The 18,843-nt window shown below is 38.6% G+C and overlaps 1 protein-coding gene across 8 annotated transcripts in view; it reads right to left on the bottom strand.

Annotated features, from left to right (window-relative positions):
* Positions 1-18,843, bottom strand: part of LOC122561625 (non-muscle caldesmon) — a 213,307-nt gene that overhangs the window by 22,569 nt on the left and 171,895 nt on the right. For 7 of the 8 annotated variants that reach the window (XR_015761172.1, XR_015761170.1, XR_015761171.1 and 4 more), the window contains exons 8-12: positions 12,048-12,188; positions 6,261-6,304; positions 6,081-6,162; positions 4,087-4,230; positions 2,009-2,104 (exon numbers count right to left, since the gene is read on the bottom strand). Coding sequence is in view for 4 of the 8 variants with exons in the window: in XM_043713554.2 (XP_043569489.2) it covers positions 2,009-2,104; positions 4,087-4,230; positions 6,081-6,162; positions 6,261-6,304; positions 12,048-12,188 (507 nt within the window). In the remaining 4 variants the exon portion in view is untranslated. The remainder of the gene's footprint in view (positions 1-2,008; positions 2,105-4,086; positions 4,231-6,080; positions 6,163-6,260; positions 6,305-12,047; positions 12,189-18,843) is intronic. The other variant, XM_087999642.1, reaches the window with a different exon arrangement.

Below are 18,843 nucleotides of genomic sequence, written 5' to 3'. Positions count from 1 at the left end.
TGTGCTCAAAATTGTGTGGACTGCAATTCTGTCTCAAAGACATTGGCACCAAATCCCAATATCTCATGAAATACTGCATAAGCACTTTATTTTACAGAATTTAATCGTGTACTTCAATACATCCATCAGTTTCCAACCCATTCAGTGAAATTCACATGTTTTCAGCAGTCTGATAAATCTAGATAGCAACTAAAAATCAATAAACTAATAGCAGGGAATGTACAGCTCACTGCCAAATGAAATGGTTTAAGCAGGAAGCAATTAGCTCATTTAAGGTGCACTTTTACGCTTATGTCAAGATAAAAGGAATAGAAAGATGCTGGTCAGGGTAGGAAGGTGGAATGGTAGTTGGGGGAGAATTGTGTGCAGGGTATAACCACTGAGGATCTGAGTGACTCATTTCAGTGCTGAATTTGAATATAGCTGGGTTGCTTCTGCAATTGATTTTGAAGTGCACAGAATTCATTGGGATCTGATCTCAGTTGGTAACAATTTAAATGTTCGATAAAACAAACTATTTTATCAGCCTTTACTAATTTGTGCTAACAAGGCTTAAGAGTTAAATACTTATATCTTTTGATGTTCCTCACAAACAGTGTGCTCCATCATACGAGTTCTTCACAACTTGTCAGCCTTTTTAACAAGACATTCTTCAGCAAATGAGCAACTTTTTATGTTAAAATAAGTCCATGCTTAATGCCAGTCATTTTGCACTGGTTCCTTTTTTTTTCTCAGCCAGAAGTCAACCACTATCTTCACTACTCATAGCAACAAAGATGTACAATAAATTTAATGAATATGTCAAAGTCGTAAAACAAAGACGATGGCTACTACCTTTCAGTTTTGGACTCAAGTAACATATTCCAACTCCATTCTCATTTAACTTCAATTTAGTGTTGCTCTGGATTGCCTGTACTATTTTCTGGCATTTGCAACATGGGTCATGTTTGTAGCACTGTCTTTGAGAATTATACAACAAGTATGGAGGATATTAAAGAGGGTAATAAAATCAGAAACTGCTGGAAAATTTCAGCAGGTCTGGCAGCATGTGTGGAGAGAAGTCAGAGTTAACGTTTTTGTTGAAGAGTGGGTTTTACATCAAGATTTTTTTTTAATAATGACAATTATAAGCAGCATGCACCCTTGTCAGGTTCTGATATAAATCATAGAATACTGGGGATTAAAAAACACCTAAAACTTGCATGGCAGACTTCAGTCCTGGCTGCTGTCAGGAAGACCTGCAATATGTTACAATATAGTAAGATGTCCTGAGATATTCTGATCAAACAAGACTGAAAATATGAAAATGAAACTTGCAGCAAAATCCAAGTTAATTTTCATTTCTTAAGCATTCAATCAATGAAAAAACATTCTGCCTACTGTTTCAATTAAACACAGATATCACACTTGTCATTACATAAATATTACACCGGTCAATTTGGCAGTTCCATTCACATTGACCTAAATAACTTAGAAGAATATACATCACTGGCAAATCCATATGATAGAAAGTCTTATTGCTGAAATTCTCTCTTAATCTGAAGATGAAGTTGGTAAACTGAAAAGAAATTCAAGCACAAAGACTAGGGTATTTGACCTTTTTGATTGCAATTTCTATCAGACAAAGACCATTTATTTGTTATCATTGTTGCAAATTACAAACATTTCCCTAATTGTTTTCATTGCCATGATTTAACCATGCTACATTATCTTCCTCAGGGAATTATGGCTGATTGAAGGGAAGGCAATGCTCACCTCTGACAGACATACTCACCAGGATTTGGACAGAGGTGACATAGTTTGGCAGATCCATCCTCTTCCTTAACTACTCAACCTGGCTGCAAATGCAAAAACTCCCCCCTCCTAAGCAAACTCAGACATCAAGTTAATTCGAGACCATGCTTTCAAAACAGATTCAATGAGGAACACACAACTATTCCTAGCTGCTAGGTCTTTTCTCTGAAGTGAGAAACATATTTGAAAAGCAGTGAAGAGGTGACCGACTTACTGAGGGTTTAGACGCAGGTGATTTATTTGTTTCAGGAGTTTTGGTGAGCCACTGGTTGATGCGACCGGCAACGCCAACTTTCAGGCCTGCTACCTCCTACAAAGGACAGCCATAAACAGAACCTCGTGAAGCTTTTGTGTGCATGCAAGTTTCTATAGGATTTAAACACTCAACACCACAACACCCAGCACAGTGGAAAAACACTTATTCCTTTTCCCAAAACATTCTCTGCCCATTATGAATGAAATCATGTTAAGGCTATAACTTTGACCTGCTAATAATCTTTCTTAAATACTTAGAATAATGCAGAAATCTAGCACAACTGCTTATTACCTACTGTTGTCAAGTATAGTTTGTTTTATGTAATAAGTTTTATTAGAAATCCAAGATTATAATAAACGAGTAATCTGCTTCGCCATTCTGTAGTGAAGTTGTTGTATGGTAGTTTGAAGAGTTCTACAGGTCTCTTTCTTTGAAATTGTCTTAAAATACCATTAGCTCAAGAATTTAGTTCTTTACATTGTGTAAGATCAGGAATATCTATAATGATAACAAAGTGCTTCTTGGCCATGAGTCAGCCACTGTGCATCTTGAAAGGCTGTGGTGTTTAACACCAAGATCTTATGGGTATGTTGAGAGCAATTCTGGCAGTTGTACCTACTCGGGAAGTAATCCCAGAAATTTAATTTCATAATAGTCACAGTGATCGCTTTAATTCTAGGAATTTTGCTCGTTGTGGATCCCATAGCATGACTAAAGCACGTGTGTACTCAGGTGAAAGGGTTCCCTGTTTGAACCTCTACAATGCCGTAGCATTTTCACAGCAGCTCCAGATTCTACTGACCGGTTTTGTACTGGGATACTGTGACTGCACAGTGTCCAATGTAACTGCAAAAATGTTTAATAAATGTGTTGTTAAGATCTGGAGTACAATGCCTGAAGGAATGGTGCAAGTACACTTAATAATTGCTTTTGAAAGGAATAAGAACAGAAGAGTGTAACTAATTGGATGATTTCAATAAGCCAGAAAACAGGATAGACCAAATGGGGTGTGCAGGATTATTCTATGATCTTCTTACTGCTTTCTTTTTATTGTCATTAATGTTTGTTTTTGAAATGCTATATTCCTCTTGGTGTCTGGTATTTTCTTTGTTAATACCAAGAATGAATCCCAAATCATCTAAGGACCAGAAATCAGTTTTGATTGTAGAAACAATTCAGTGTTCCATCCCAAGGTCTGTTTACTTTCTTACTAAACCCTATTGGGCAAGATTACTCTCGGTCACCTGGCCCAATTTCTCCATCCTGTCAAAAGTTCCAGGAAATTCAACAGGAGTTTAAAAACATAACATGGCACAATCAACAAGATGCTCATGAAGTGTGCAAGCATGGCCATTGATATCAGAAGGATGCTTAATTATTACGATCAATAAATTAGGAATACAGCTTGGACAACTGTGAATAAATGTAATCTTTCAGTGTAGTGGAGTCAGTCTTTGGGATCTCTCACAATCGGACAAAGCCATTTCACATTAAACCAAGAGTGAAACAACATTTAATATCCCAAATATAGTCAAAAAACTGATTTTATGAAGAATGGTGTTGTGATATTAAGCAAATTATTGATGTTTAACTCTTTAACCCAAAGATGTTTGTATCTCTTTGACACTGCTCAGTCTGTACCAGTTTCTGATCAATTTTGTTAATAATTAAAATATAATGAAGGCTTTGGAATCTTATCTTTAAAGCACTGTAACTGAAACTTCATTCAACAGCTCAGCAGAGTTCAAATACACTGGTATTCTTCAAGAGAAAACTGGACAGAAGTCCCAGCAATAGAGGCACGATCTTCACAGATACAAAACTGCCAGTGTCAAAATCTATCCGTAGGATAAAGAGTTATAAACACAAAGCTCAGAGCATATCCAGAATAAAAACAGCTGTGCAGTAAATCTGAGAGTGGTTTCATGCCAGTGTCAGCATAGTGATGAGAGAAATTTTGTCTTACTTTATTATCCTACCCACATCCTATTTCAGTACCATCTGGTTTTGGCAGGAAGATCTCAAAGATACCTTACCTTGTTCGGTGTGCCCTTATTAGGTGGGGAAGCAGAACTATAGACATCACCAGTTTCCCACATACTCTTTATGTTCCGTACTCCTTCAGCTGTCAGTGGGAGATCTGAAGCTAATGGCCTGCCTCCTTTCGCAGCTTTGGCACCCTAAGCATAGAAGATAATGGTCAGAATCCTCTCATAAAAGTGTCAAGTGAGTAAATACGCAAGTAGTAATGTCAAAATAGATTGCAATGACCTTAATGCTATCAACAACAGATTTGGAATTGATGAAATACTCAATACTATGGAGGATTTGCCTGCAAGTAATTTGAATTAAATCCACAGCAGTGATTGAGGGATAATGTTCAAATGAGGTTAATACACTATTGCACACAGTGCTCCACTCATGGTTATGTGAGAGAGATTAAGTTGTAGTTCCAAACTTAATCTCAGGTTTTAGGATGTAAGTGAACCTCTAAAGCTTCAGCTTTCATCATTTAAATTATAATTTAGACGCTGGGATTTTGTTAAGTTAACAGCCATGCAACAGTTTCAAACGTACATTATTTTGAAATCTTAATCCAATTGCTACCATCATTTAATGATAAAATAACTAGAGGCTTTTGGGATCATCATTTCATGTCCATCCATATGCATTAGGAAGTTAGAGACTTGGGATAGTCTTGTTGCTGCAAACTGTCTTAAAGATTCTAAGAATAAAGGGGGGGGGGGGACTTGACTAGGCTCTGAACTTCCATCCTCCAATTCTCCCCAGCTGCTCCAACCCACCTGTAACATTGTACTTTTCTACTCTCCACAGCCTTAGACCCCTCATGCACATCATAACAGCAGCTGACTTAACAGTGGCCTCAGCCCATTGTATCTCTATAGTGAACTAATGATTACACAATGAGGGTCAGCAAGTCACAGGATAGTGCGCAATGAGGCTCGATTTATTTATAGAGTTGACTGCACAAGCCAGCAGAGAGATAACAAGTCCAGATGAGTGTGCCAGACAGGGACTGAACTGAATTGATGAGTGAGGCAGAATAGAGAAATGACTGATATAGATAGTGAGCAGGATAAGAGGGGATCAGAACAGCAAGAGTGGGACATCAAGCCAAAATAGAGATAATGACAGAGGATCAAGACAGGCAGAGGTTAGCCAAGTGACCGAGACTGTCTCATAACAACATGATACAGCAATTAGCAAAGTGCAAAGTCAAATGCATTTTAATTCAAACACAGTAGTGGTATTAGGTAAAGGCTGCTTCAATTACATGTATTTTTGTAGCACTTCTAAAGTGAAACATTCCAAGGTTTTGCAAGGAGCTTGAAATTAAATCTAGCAAGTTCTACTGTGAAACATTAGCACAGAACACCAAATCTTCATCAAAGAGAGGTTTGAAGGAGCACCTTAAAGTACAGTAGAGAGCTGGAGAGAAGGTGTGAGGGAGAATCAAAACATAGAGCCACGACAGTATGGCCGCAAATGGTGGAATGATAAACATCAGAGCTGCAATTTTTGTATATGCTTATGTTTAAGGAGAATGCCAGGTGGGAACTGACCAGGAAAGCATCAGAATAAACCAATCTTCAGATAACAACAGGATGGATGAGGGTTTCAGTAGCACACGAGATGAGTGCAATAACAAATGAGGAGGAAGTATTAACAAATGTTACAGGTTAAGGGATTTTGTGTTAGTCTAGTTTGTAATGGAATAGTCATTTCAGATTTATTATCTATTGTTTTAAAAACAGATTTGGTATAGCAATTTGCATTTATGTAGTTTACTTTAATCATTCAATTCATTTACTTTAATTTAATTGAAACATGAATTTCTATATTGAAGAGCTGAAATACACTGATATTTTATTTGTTTAAAGAAAAATTGATAATTACTCCTGGATGCTTTAACTTCTAAACTGCAGAATTTAGAATTTCAGAATTGACTTGCCGTAACTGGTTAATAAAAAGTGAGCATATCACGTGTGTAATTGTTTTGCATCCTCACCTCAATTGCACTTGTATACTGCTCCAATTTACTGTCAATCTTGGAGACACCCAGTACAGGACGTGATGTCTTGGTGGTAGAGCTGTGAATATAATTGATTTTACAGTATTAATGGTCTTGAGTAATAAGTGAATACAATTAAAGACAAAAGTGAGGAAGCGACACTATTAAAGGTTTTACCTCTTTTTTGCTGATCGATTCAAAAAGTCTGCCCTTTCTCCAATCTGAAAATAAAATTGGAACAGAAAGGCTTGTAATTCAGGCAGTGATCACATTAAATGGAGAAAATTGAAAGAACTAACCAACAAAAGCCACTGCATGGTCAACAATAAACTCACACCTCATTAGATTCAGTGAGAAAACAAAGAAAGATTATAAGGAATTTCTTGTCTACCCTTTATATATCCAGCATTATGTCAAAATAATTGTGATCTCTCTACAACACAGTGAATAAATCTACTGCCCTCAAGCTTAAATTGGCAAAAAACGGTTAAGAAAATCTCATTCAGTCCAGTGCAATGGCTTCTTGGACCATCAGAAAAAACAAGCTAAATATGATTTAGAAGCCAATTTTCTCAGGATTAAAATATCTGGTGTTGTAATCTGTTGTCAATATCCATGGCCAATTACATATATTTTAAATGCCTCTTATTTCAAAGTAAGAAATAGATTTTTGTGAAGTCAGTTAGCATCTAAAGGTGCCAAAGGGTGAATATATATATTTCTGAATACATATATATAGAGGGGTGGGACCGTTAACAATTTAGCATTTTAGATGAAAATCTGAACCATCAGTTCTAAACCACAAACCTATCCCATCAAAAAGGTTTCCCATTTTCTACTGTTGAGGAATCCAGGCCACAACTCAAACTTCAGAAAAGTACCACTTACAAACATGCTGCGTACTGTATCCAAAAATAGACCATAGTTCCTCTCACCAATGTGAAAACTTGTGAATATTCAGAAACATTTAAATGTTACAATTTAAAAAAAAACTTTGCTTGAAGCAACCATTTAAAGCAAGAGCACTGTTCAATTTCACGTGCCATTTCCAATTTTAATACAATAGGATGATTTGAGCAAACATCTTTTCCAACCTAGATCCCAAAGTCCAGAAAGCCTCATGTTTATCAAGCTGGATCTTTGTAACATTTCCATTTTTTTGGTGTTCCCTTCTTTTCAGGATACATTTATTATTTCAATGCCAACCGAGGCAGATGAAGGTTACAAACACAAATTTTGCTGGAAAGTTTTAACCTGGTCTCCAATTTACTCTCAATCCAGCTGTCTGTTGGGGGTGGAGGATTAGTGAGTTTACATATTTTTACTCAATTTGTTGGGACACACCTCCATGGCAAGTGTGATTTGAACAGAGGGAGGGTTACTAACTCTGCAGCATATGATCTTCATTACTGGATTTACCCTGTTACCTCCACAATGCACTTCAGATTCAGAATTTTTAGAGAAACTGTTGTTTTATAGAGTGCCTGTAGAGGGTGCTAGAGTGCTTGAAATCAATTCTACTCTGAGCATTGCCACTTTTCCACAATTGTATAGTACACCAATTTATATTGTGTATTCCTGACTAAATCTAACATGTTTGTTACATTCAACAAAAGGCCTGAAAATGGAACCAATGCAGCATGCTGCATAGAAATAATTTCTTTGTTCACATCACTCAACCATTCAAGGTGGTATCCTTCCCTATTGAAGAATGCATTTGTGTTAAAACATATTGATAATCCAGTTGTTCACAACAGCTGTTGAAATTCATGGCAGAATTAAAGTACTTGTTTAATACAGAATATTCCTTTTACTAACTGACATATTGAACTTATCCCTGAGCTGGAGTGCGAGCTTGTTTGGAGCTTACACTATCTAAATATAATGATTCTAAACTTTGGTGAAGGTGGGTGAAAAGCTGTATCATGAGAAAGAACTTATGGCTACTTTTTAAAAAAAATTGTAACAGATTAGAAAAACAAGTCTCAGCCACTTCATTAACCCTTTTCATATTCCGATGCTTACGAATTCAAATGATGGCTATGTAATCATGGGTCCTATTGAAAATAGTTCATTGAGACTGATGGAGCATTGAATATGTTGAGCTATTTTACATTACAACAATATTATTATTGTGATTGGGATTTGATGGGGAATGATCTGACAACTTAGCAGAAGACAATCAATGCAAATTAAGAGAAAGTCTTTACTTTGTCATTAGAACACAGATGATGTAACAACATGGTAGAAGTGTTAAAAATAATGAAAGCATAGGACAGGAATCAGACTAACTTGAACCAATTGGCTTGGTTTGTGGTGGTGCTGTTGCATGTGCCTATGTACCCTTTATCCTACAGCCACTTTTAAATTCTGAATCTGCCTTTGCTTGAACCAGGAAGCTGTTAAATCATTCCCCACAATATCTTAATTTTAAAAAAATAAAATGACAAAGTAGATTTGGACATCACAGTGCTCTTGTCAATGAGGTACTAATGCTGGTTTGGTTGTGAAAGGGTTAATGTTCACTGCTTGTCAGCATGCATTCAACACAAAGAATATTTTCAGCAAAATATTCCATTCATGAAGCAGTCTTTCTTTTGAATGGTTACAGCAAATCAGAAGTGCACAGTATTAAAGGACAGGACACAGCAGCTCAGCAAAAAAAAAACGGTGTTTTTAAAGGATTATTCTGTAGGAAATAGACAGACACATACGGTAAACAGGATGCACATATACCGGCAGATCTGAAAACAGATTCCAGAAAGGTACAGATATATAAATGATTTACATTAAATTTTGAGATGCCTGTAAAATATAAATCAACAGAAGGTGATTCAGTCTGTGGCATTTGCACTGTTACTGACCCTACATCTGGGGATATCTACATGAATTCCAATTCATTAACCTTTTATATTTGTCCTTTACTCATGTTCAGTTAGCTGCCTGTAAGCTATATTCACACTGTCACTTATAATAAATTTGCTAAATCAGTTTTCTAATCACGATAGCAATTATTGTAAAGAACTCCAAGTTCCCATGAGCCTGTGTGTGTGGAAAAGTTATTTCCTTTAATTTGCCGTTTAATCTCATGGTAACAATCCTCAATTTATAGCTCCTGATTATAGACTCGAACAGAATATGAAATTAGATTTTTTCTCAATTTATTCTGTTCCATTCCAAAGATGATGGTAAAGTGGGAGTGTCACTGGACTGGTGATTCTGATACCCTGGCTAATATGCACAGCCCATTAGTGGAATTTGAATTCAATTCATTAATCTGGAATTTAAAAACCAGTCTCAGTAATAGTGACAAGGACAACCATCATTGATTATCTTAAAAAAACTCCTCTGTTCCAATACTGGTAGGGTTGGAAATCTACTATCCTGACCTGGGTCTGGTCTACATAAGACCCAAATTAATGCGTTGACTCTTAAGTGCCCTATGAATTGGCCTAGCAAGCCACTAAGCTAAAGGGCAATAAAGGATGAGCAACAAATGTCAGCCTGACTGTGATGTCTGCAACCCATGGAAGACTAGAGGAAAAAAAACAATTTTCTGTGTCTTTCCAAATAACCATTAACCCCATTTCTCGTGAATTCCAGTGAAACATTTCTGTGACTCTCATATCGTATTCCATTAACTGTGGTGATAATGATTATACAATGAGTTTACTGATATTCTGATAAACACTAACAAGGAAAAAATAATGTAGGTCTTCAGGTTACAGGTATGATGGTAGAAAACAAATAATTAAAGTGGAAACTACAGAATAAAAACAATATATTTTGTTAAGAACAATTGAAACAAGTCAGTCCAACTGCTACTGCTACAGTAAAATGAAGTGAACAATATTTCAAAATATTGAAAATTGCTGCCAAAAGATTTAAACCTTCTTATTGTAACATCAAATTTATTTTCTGTAACTTTTGTTTGAACTGCATTTGAAGCAGATTCTGATGACCATCTGGAATGTCCATGGTTATCTTAAAATCTATATTTGATTTGCAAAATAAAAAGAATTAGCATTTCCACGATGCCTTACCACATCCTTAAGATGTTCAAACTGCATCATATCCAATAAATTATTCTGAAATGTACTTATTGTCCACAAATAATAAATTGACATGAATAACTACATAATCCTTTCCTTTGGCAGTTCTAGTTGAGGAAAGAATTTGGCCGTGACATTGGAAGAATCATTTCCAGATTGTACTTAGGAATCATCTTTACAACTCAAAAGGCTTTGGTTTCACCTTCCATCTCAAGCAATGCACCAAAACAGCAACCCTGATTCTTGGGCTGATAACCTTCGGACTCAAAAGCAAGGCTGCTGTCAACTGAGCCAAGCTATGGTCACTCACAATAGCTTTTGATTTTCATTAACCAAACAGAGACACCTTGCCTATTAAAATGCTCCATTCAAACAATGCTGCCTGTTGGTGAGTGGTTTCTAGATCACACTCGTCATCGACTCTGCAATAGCACTCTTGCCTCTGAGTTAGAAGATTGTAGGTTCAGGTCCCTCTTGAGAAATGAGAGTGCAAAATGAACGATAGGACTTCCTACACTCCCTCGGGACTGAGGGAGTGCTGCATTTTGCAGGCGTCCTGTTTTACTCAACGGAAATGAGGTCCTGTTCGCCTTTGTAGGTCACTTCAAAGATTCCAAGGCATTTTTATTCAAATAGAATGAGAAAAGCTCTTTCCCACATCCTGGCCAATATCTATCCCTCACCCAACATCGTTGTTCTTGGGTACAAATTGTTTGCTGCTTTTCTCAATATTATATCAAAGACTATATTTTAACAGTACTTCATTGTGTGTAATGCACTGTGTGGTATCTTCAAGATGAGGAAGGAGTTTTATAAATGCCATTTGTTTTTGAAAGGAAGTCCTCTCCAATATCATTGCATGGCAGCAATTAACCTTTGAGAACTGAGTATCTCTTTAAAAAAGTGATTGAATTACTTCAATATTTGTTTCTTCTTCAAAGTGCTGCACGTTAGAAAGTAACACGGTTTCCCTTATGTCTCCTCATTGAATGGCTGATCCATTTGGATGGGAATGGTTAATTTCTAGCTAGTACTAGGTTTATAGAAGGTTAAAATGAAAAGATGGATCTATATTTGCATGGCACTTTTCAAAACTTTAGCGAATCACAAAGCATTTTTGAACATATATAAAAAGGAGTGTTTTTGAATGTAATCACTGTTGTACTGAATGGCTCTGAAAATTAGCTTCAGTGTCACTACTGTCAGCAGCACTAATTACCATGTTCCCTGTGGATACTGAAAATCCATTGTCTGATTTGTGAAGTGAATATTAAGTGAGATTAGATTAGATTCCCTCCAATGTGGAAACTGGTCCTTTGGCTCAACAAGTCCACACCAACCCTCCGAAGAGTAACCCACCCAGACTCATTTCCCTCTGACTAATGCACCTAACACTATGGGCAATTTAGCATGGCCAATTCACCTGACCTACACATCTTTGGACTGTGGGAGGAAACCAGGGCACCCATAGCAAACCCACGCAGACACAAGGAGAATGTGCAAACTCCACACAGACAGTCACCCGAGGCTGGAATTGAACCTGGGTCCCTGGCGCTGTGAGGCAGCAGTGCTAACTGCTGAGCCACCGTGCTGCCCCAAGATACTGAGGGGACATGGCTATAAATCTTGAAGAGGTTGACAGTAACTTCTGTAAAAGAGTAAGACACAAAAGCTTTTGTGGAAATCTGTGTAAAGACTTTAGCCCGGACTCACCTGGCCAGTAAATGGGAATTTATTTCTTAAACTATCAGGAGCTGTTTCATAAGATTTTGGTAAGGGCATGAATTCTCATTGGCATTATGACATTATAGGCCTGATTTGCTAGCTTGCATTCCCTTTGTGAAAACCTCCACTGACAATAAATGGCCAAAATAGGTAGGAATGAACATCCTGTAGCTCGCTGAGGATGTACCTTTAGGGAGGAGCCACGGGGGCTCACGCATTTAAATGGCTCTTTATCATTGGCTGTTTCAATGTCCTCTGGCTTCTGCCGTTTCTCTGCAGCCTCTGCTCTTCGTCTCTCAATATCTTCCTTCAGCTTCCTCTTCTCCTCCTTAAAGACAAGGGCAAATATTTAAGTTGAAGTTCATGGAGAATATTAATGGCTTTTACTATTCCAATTCCCACCGAACCATCTTAAGGTTGGTTAGCTGTTTCATGGAGTGTATCAGATCACGTTTGTAGATCTCAGTCCAAGTAGTTTAATGCATCCATTTACATACCTGTGGGAAAACATCTTGGATGTTTATCTTAAGGTGTGGTAAAGTTAATGTGTAGGTTAGAGACAGAAAGGGCTGAAATACCCAGCAGGTCAGTCACCATCTGTGGAGAGCACAAAAGTTGATCTTTGGCCTTTGTCAGAACAGGAAACCAACACAGTCTAATTCGTGCACAGTTCATTGTTTTTTTGGTCAGTGCATTTTGCATATTGGTCAGTTCACTCTGTAGATCAGGAACATAAAACATTTTTAAATGGTTGCACTGGTTCATCATGTATTTGTGTTATGGTGTATCATATAAAGCTAATAAGTGTGGCATTGGTCATGATTAATTCAATATAATATTGTTTTGCAAGGTATTTATACCATGTAAAACACAGCAAAGCAGAAGTTTTGCTCAAATGAACTTGTGTAGAGCAATATAACCAAAATCTGTGCAACTGGTGCAAAGCATAGCAGAACTTTAAGCTGCAAATTTTGCACACCTAACATTTCGCACAAGTTCAAAAAGCATGCATTGTAAGTTGAAGAGAAGCAGCAATAGTAAGACTCTAACAAAGTACAGGAAAGTAACAGAGGTATACAGCAGGTGGACAGAGGCAACTGCAGTGTAACTCTGGGTAGGTAGAATGAGACAATAAGATTTTGGTAAAAAGGTGACAATGATATGGAAGTGCCAGTCATGAATGTTGGGACTAAATGTTCAGGAGAGGAGATGGAGCAGCAACAGAACCCAGCGCTGATTCAATGTCTGATTCCAGAAAGTTCCAATTCTCATATGCAACATTTTTCCATATTTACAGGGATTGGCAATAATTTCATCCAAACTTGCGTCAACAATGATCCCAGAAGAAATGAGTTTATGCCATTTGTCTGGACATTCGGCCAATGCATTGTCCAAATGACGTCAGAAGATTTGCGAGTGAATCCCCATGCAGATACAACCCCAGGGTCTTTTCTGGATAACATTTAGATACGGCCCTGCAGACTGCACGATTCAAAAACAGATGAATGCAATCTTATTTCTTGTGCATAATCAGCCTGATAGCTTTGGACACTGAGCCAAAAGGGCAGTGCTTCCTTTTAATGCCCCTTTCTTACACTATTATCAAATTTACAGCTGAGAAATAAGCCATTATATGCTAACTGCACGTTCATTCTTTGGTGAGATGAAAGTATGATTTTCAAGCTGTGTGCATCCTCACTATTCCTTTCACATTTCATTTAGATTCCTGAAACCACAAGTTCTTGTATCAGTAACTGTGCAGTTTGCATGTAGAGAGAAGTTGTTGAGGCCTCTTCTGGAATCTTGTGTCCAGTTCTGTTTGCCCTGTAATAGGAAGGGTATTTTTAAGCTGGAGAGGGTTCCAAAGAGATTTACCAGGATGTTGCCAGGAATGGAGTGTTTGTGCTATACGGAGAGGCTGGATAAGCTGGGACTTTTTCCACTGGACAGTAGGAGGGTGAGAGGTGTCCTTATAGTGGTAAGGGCTATAGATAAGGTGAACAACAGGAGTCATTTCTCTAGGGTTGGGGATTTCAAGACTAAGGGGTATATCTTTAAGGTCAGAGGAGAAAAAAGACATAAGAGGCAATTTCTTTTAGGAGGAGAGTGGTTTGTATGTGAAATGAACTTCCAAAGGAAGTTATGGATGAGGCTACAGTTACAACATTTAAACAACTTTTAGATAAGTACATGAAGAGGAAATATTTGGAGGGATACAGGCCAAGCACAAGCAGGTTGGACTAGTTTAGTTTGGGAACATGGTCGGCCTGGACTGGTTGGACCAAAGGGTCTATTTCGGTGCTGTATGACTCTATAAGAAGTAACATGGATTATGTGAGGAGAGGAGAAAGCAAATAGTAACAGGGACTTAGAATGGAACATGAGAGAGTAAGAGTGTGAAGGGAGCAACTATGTGATGTAATGTCTGAGATTATATGTACACATTAGTATCATTATTGTTCGGGTTTGGATTTTGAACCAGTGGCATGTGGACTTTGATCTATTTGTAGGAGGTTTTCATGATTAGCTTGTCAGTATTTCATAGGCATTTTGCAAAGAAAACTAATATGAGAAAGGCAGTCCATGGGTTGACAATGGAAAATTGTTTGCATTGGAAGAATTTCACGAATTGACAGAATATACACTGAAGTGTATTAAACTGCTTTCAGTTTGAATGCCTTGGAATATCTTTCTTGCTTGGAAACATTTGGGTTCAGTTTGTAGAAGGCACAGTGGAAGTTAGATGTCTGAAACAGATTTGCCTGATGAAAAAGAGGGCTTAGTATTGTTAGGAAATAGATAACCTCAGTGTAATAATTATTGCTTGAACATTCCAGACCAGAAGTGTTTGGTTAGATGGGGCCATTTGAAATTGAGAAAATTTAAGTATAGTTGTTTGACTAATCAAGGAAGAGGCTGCCAAATTCTCAAGACTGAGAATGAAAGAAACAGTTAAAATGATAGATATGATAGAAAAGCAAACACTTTGTTTAAGTACAGTGAAGTGATGGTATTGAGATAAACGGGACTACACTTTCACAGTGTGTTTCAAAATCCTTCAGATCGTGTCATACATAAATAGCCTAGTTTATTCTATTTTATTTTCAGTGTAGTAAACTTCTGTTTTATTGTTTTATTGCATATTTGCGATTCAGTGAAAGACCACTACATTAAATAAAAAAAATTATCAAAGTAGATTTCACCCAGAGAGCTGATTTGTCTGATAACATCATCAACTGGGATCATAAAAACCCGACTGTATTTTATGCATTGGCCTCCTTCCAATTGCCTCTCTCTAATTTTGCTTTCTACTGGATGAACTACAAACTCATGACATCATAAACGTATAAAGTCACTGAAATGTCAAAGCTTTGAGTGATCTTTTTGCTTCATCATACAACAACTTCCATATTACAGCATTGTGCACATCTTAACGTGAAACTACTCTCTTCCAACTGGTCCCACTCTCCATTCCTTTCACTGATCCCACTGGTCCCAATCACCTCCTCTTCTCACTGGCTCCTGTACACGTTCCCTTCTAACAGATCACATTATACCTCATCCATCATGCCCCAGTTCGCTTCCCTCTTGACAAGTGTCTGGTCTCTTCCCATGTCCTATTCTCAGTCTTCTGACATATTTCAACCCCCCCCACATCCCAGTACACCTCTCCAACTGGGCTAATAACTCTGCTTTCCTGAGGAAGGAGCTCCTACTCTCAGGAGGTTAGATGAATCGCAAAAGGCTTTGTGAAAATGCACGCAGCTTATAATTCCAGTGTTCAATCACAAACAACCTTCACAACTTATTCTTCTCACAAAACAGCGCAACAAATTACTCTCAATCTTGTTGCCTGTCCATGGTCTACTAACCTAGAGAGCGTAAATGAAGCCATTGTTTCTAGGCTGGATTGTCTCACACTGCCATACTATTTCTTTGCCAGGCTTTAGCTATATGATCAATAGCCCAATGCGCTTCGTAAACCTGCCACTCAGAAATCATCAGGTGCTCATTTGGACTAAATCAAATTGTTAACTTCATCCCAGACCGAAGGCCTCAATGGCTTATGCCCACTGGGTTTGAGACCTTCAGTTACTTCATGCTTTTCTGTCTCCTTCAATTACATTGAGACTCTCTGTAAAATTAAGTTAATGTGCAAGGTGAAAAAGAATGACAGTGAGAGGAGGGAATGAGCAACCATTGAGCACAGCAGCAAAGTGTAACAAGCAGGAACAGAGCTGGAATGGTTAAGTGTAAAGAAAGAGTGGGTCGCATGAGAAAAGGCAGCAAGGAGTATGTGGAAAGAGGTCATTTGAAATGTGTGGGGAGTGTGAGAATAGAAGATATTTGGAGACAGTGAATGAGAACAATGGGAAGGAGTGAACGGAGACATGTTGGGGAAGAAGGATATTGTGCTTTATACAGTCATGAAGATTTGCAGCACAGAAACAATTTGCAGAGAGATACTGATCGGTTAAGTAAGTGGGCAAAATGTTTTAAATGGAATGTAATGTGGGAAATGTGAAGCTGTTCATTTTGGAAGGGAGAACAAAAGAACAGAGTATTACTTAGAAGGAGAAAAACTGCAGAAAGCTGCAACACACAGGGACCTGAAAGTTAACGGTGTACAAAACACAGAAAGCTAGCACACAGTGGGGGGCAACAGGAAGGCTATTGGAATGTTTTGGGGGAGTTGGAGTGTCAGAGTAGTGAGGTTTTACTGCAACTGTACCAAAGGTGCTGGTGAGACCACTTTGGGGCCAGTGACCATTATTCGATTCGTTTTAAAATAGTGATGGAAAAGGATAGACCAGATCTAAAAGTTGAAGTTCTAAATTGGAGAAAGGCCAATTTTGACAGTATGAGGCAAGAACTTTCGAAAGCTGATTGGAGGCAGATGTTCGCAGGTAAAGGGACGGCTGGAAAATGGGAAGCCTTCAGAAATGAGATAACGAGAATCCAGAGAAAGTATATTCCTGTCAGGGTGAAAGGGAAGGCTGGTAACTATTGGGAATGCTGGATGACTAAAGAAATTGAGGGTTTGTTTAAGAAAAAGAAGGAAGCATATGTCAGGTATAGACAGGATAAATTGAGTGAATCCTTAGAAGAGTTAAAGAAAGAAGAAGTATACTTAAGAGGGAAATCAGGAGGGCAAAACGGGGACATGAGATAGCTTTGGCAAATAGAATTAAGGAGAATCCAAAGGGGCTTTACAAATATATTAAGGACAAAAGGGTAACTAGGGAGAGAATAGGGCCCTCAAAGATCAGCAAGGCAGCCTTTGTGTGGAGCCACAGAAAACGGGGGAGATACTAAATGAATATTTTGCATCAGTATTTACTGTGGAAAAGGATATGGAAGATATAGGCTGTAGGGAAATAGATGGTGACATCTTGCAAAATGTCCAGATTACAGAGGAGCAAGTGCTGGATGTCTTGAAATGGTTAAAGGTGGATAAATACCCAGGACCTGATCAGGTGTACCCGAGAACTCTGTGGGAAGCTACAGAAGTGATTGCTGGGCCTCTTGCTGAGATATATGCATCATCGATAGTCACAGGTGAGGTACCAGAAGACTGGAGGTTGGCAAACGTGGTGCCACTGTTTAAGAAGGCTGGTAAGGACAAGCCAGGGAACTATAGACCAGTGAGCCTGACCTCGGTGGTGGGCAAGGGAATCCTGAGGGACAAGAGGTACATGTATTTCGAAAGGCAAGGACTGATTCGGGATAGTCAACACAGCTTTGTGCATGGGAAATCATGTCTCACAAACTTGATTGAATTTTTTGAAGAAGTAACAAAAAAATTGATGAGGGCAGAGTGATGGATGTGATCTATATAGACTTCAGTAAGGCGTTCGACAAGGTTCCCCATCGGAGACTGATTAACAAGGTTAGAGCTCACTGAAAACAGGGAGAACTAGCCATTTGGATGCAGAACTGGCTCAAAGGTAGAAGACAGAAGGTGGTGGTGGAGGGTTGTTTTTCAGACTGGAGGCCTGTGACCAGTGGAGTGTCACAAGGATCGGTGCTGGGTCCTCTACTTTTTGTCATTGACATAAATGACTTGGATGCGAGCATAAGAGCTACAGTTAGTAAGTTTGCAGATGACACCAAAATTGGAGGTGTAGTGGACAGCAAAGAGGGATATCTCAGATTACAACAGGATCTTGATCAGATGGGCCAATGGGCTGAGAAGTGGCAGATGGAGTTTAATTCAGATAAATGCGAGGTGCTGCATTTTGGGAAAGCAAACCTTAGCAGGACTTATACACTTAATGGTAAGGTCCTAGGGAGTGTTGCTGAATAAAGAGTCCTTGGAGTGCAGGTTCATAGCTCCTCGAAAGTAGAGTCACAGGTAGATAGGATAGTGAAGAAGGCGTTTGGTATGCTTTCCTTTATTGGTCAGAGTATTGAGTACAGGAGTTGGGAGGTCATGTTGCGGCTGTACAGGACATTGGTCAGGCCACTGTTGGAATATTGCATACAATTTTGGTCTCCTTCCTATCGGAAAGATGTGAAACATGAAAGGGTTCAGAAAAGATTTCCAAGGATGTTGCCAGGGTTGGAGGATTTGAGCTACAGGGAGAGGCTGAACAGGCTGGGGCTGTTTTCCCTGGAGCGTCGGAGGCTGAGGGGTGACCTTATAGAGGTTTACAAAATTATGAGGGGCATGGATAGGGTAAATAGGCAAAGTCTTTTCCCTGGGGTCGGGGAGTCCAGACTAGCAGGCATAGGTTTAGGGTGAGAGGGGAAAAATATAAAAGAGACCTTTGGGACAACATTGTCATGCAGAGGATGGTACATGTATGGAATGAGCTGCCAGAGGAAGTGGTGGAGGCTGGTACAATTGCAACATTTAAGAAGCATTTGGATGGGTATATAAATAGGAAGGGTTTGGAGGGATATGGGCCGGGTGCTGGCAGGTGGGACTAGATTGGGTTGGAATATCTGGTCGGCATGGACGGGTTGGACCGAAGGGTCTG

Source organism: Chiloscyllium plagiosum, unplaced genomic scaffold (assembly GCF_037043375.1).
Source record: "Chiloscyllium plagiosum isolate Xiang-an unplaced genomic scaffold, Cpla_swu_hap1 HiC_scaffold_23, whole genome shotgun sequence".
Lineage (NCBI taxonomy): Eukaryota > Metazoa > Chordata > Chondrichthyes > Orectolobiformes > Hemiscylliidae > Chiloscyllium > Chiloscyllium plagiosum.
This window is presented reverse-complemented; position numbering and strand designations above follow the sequence as displayed.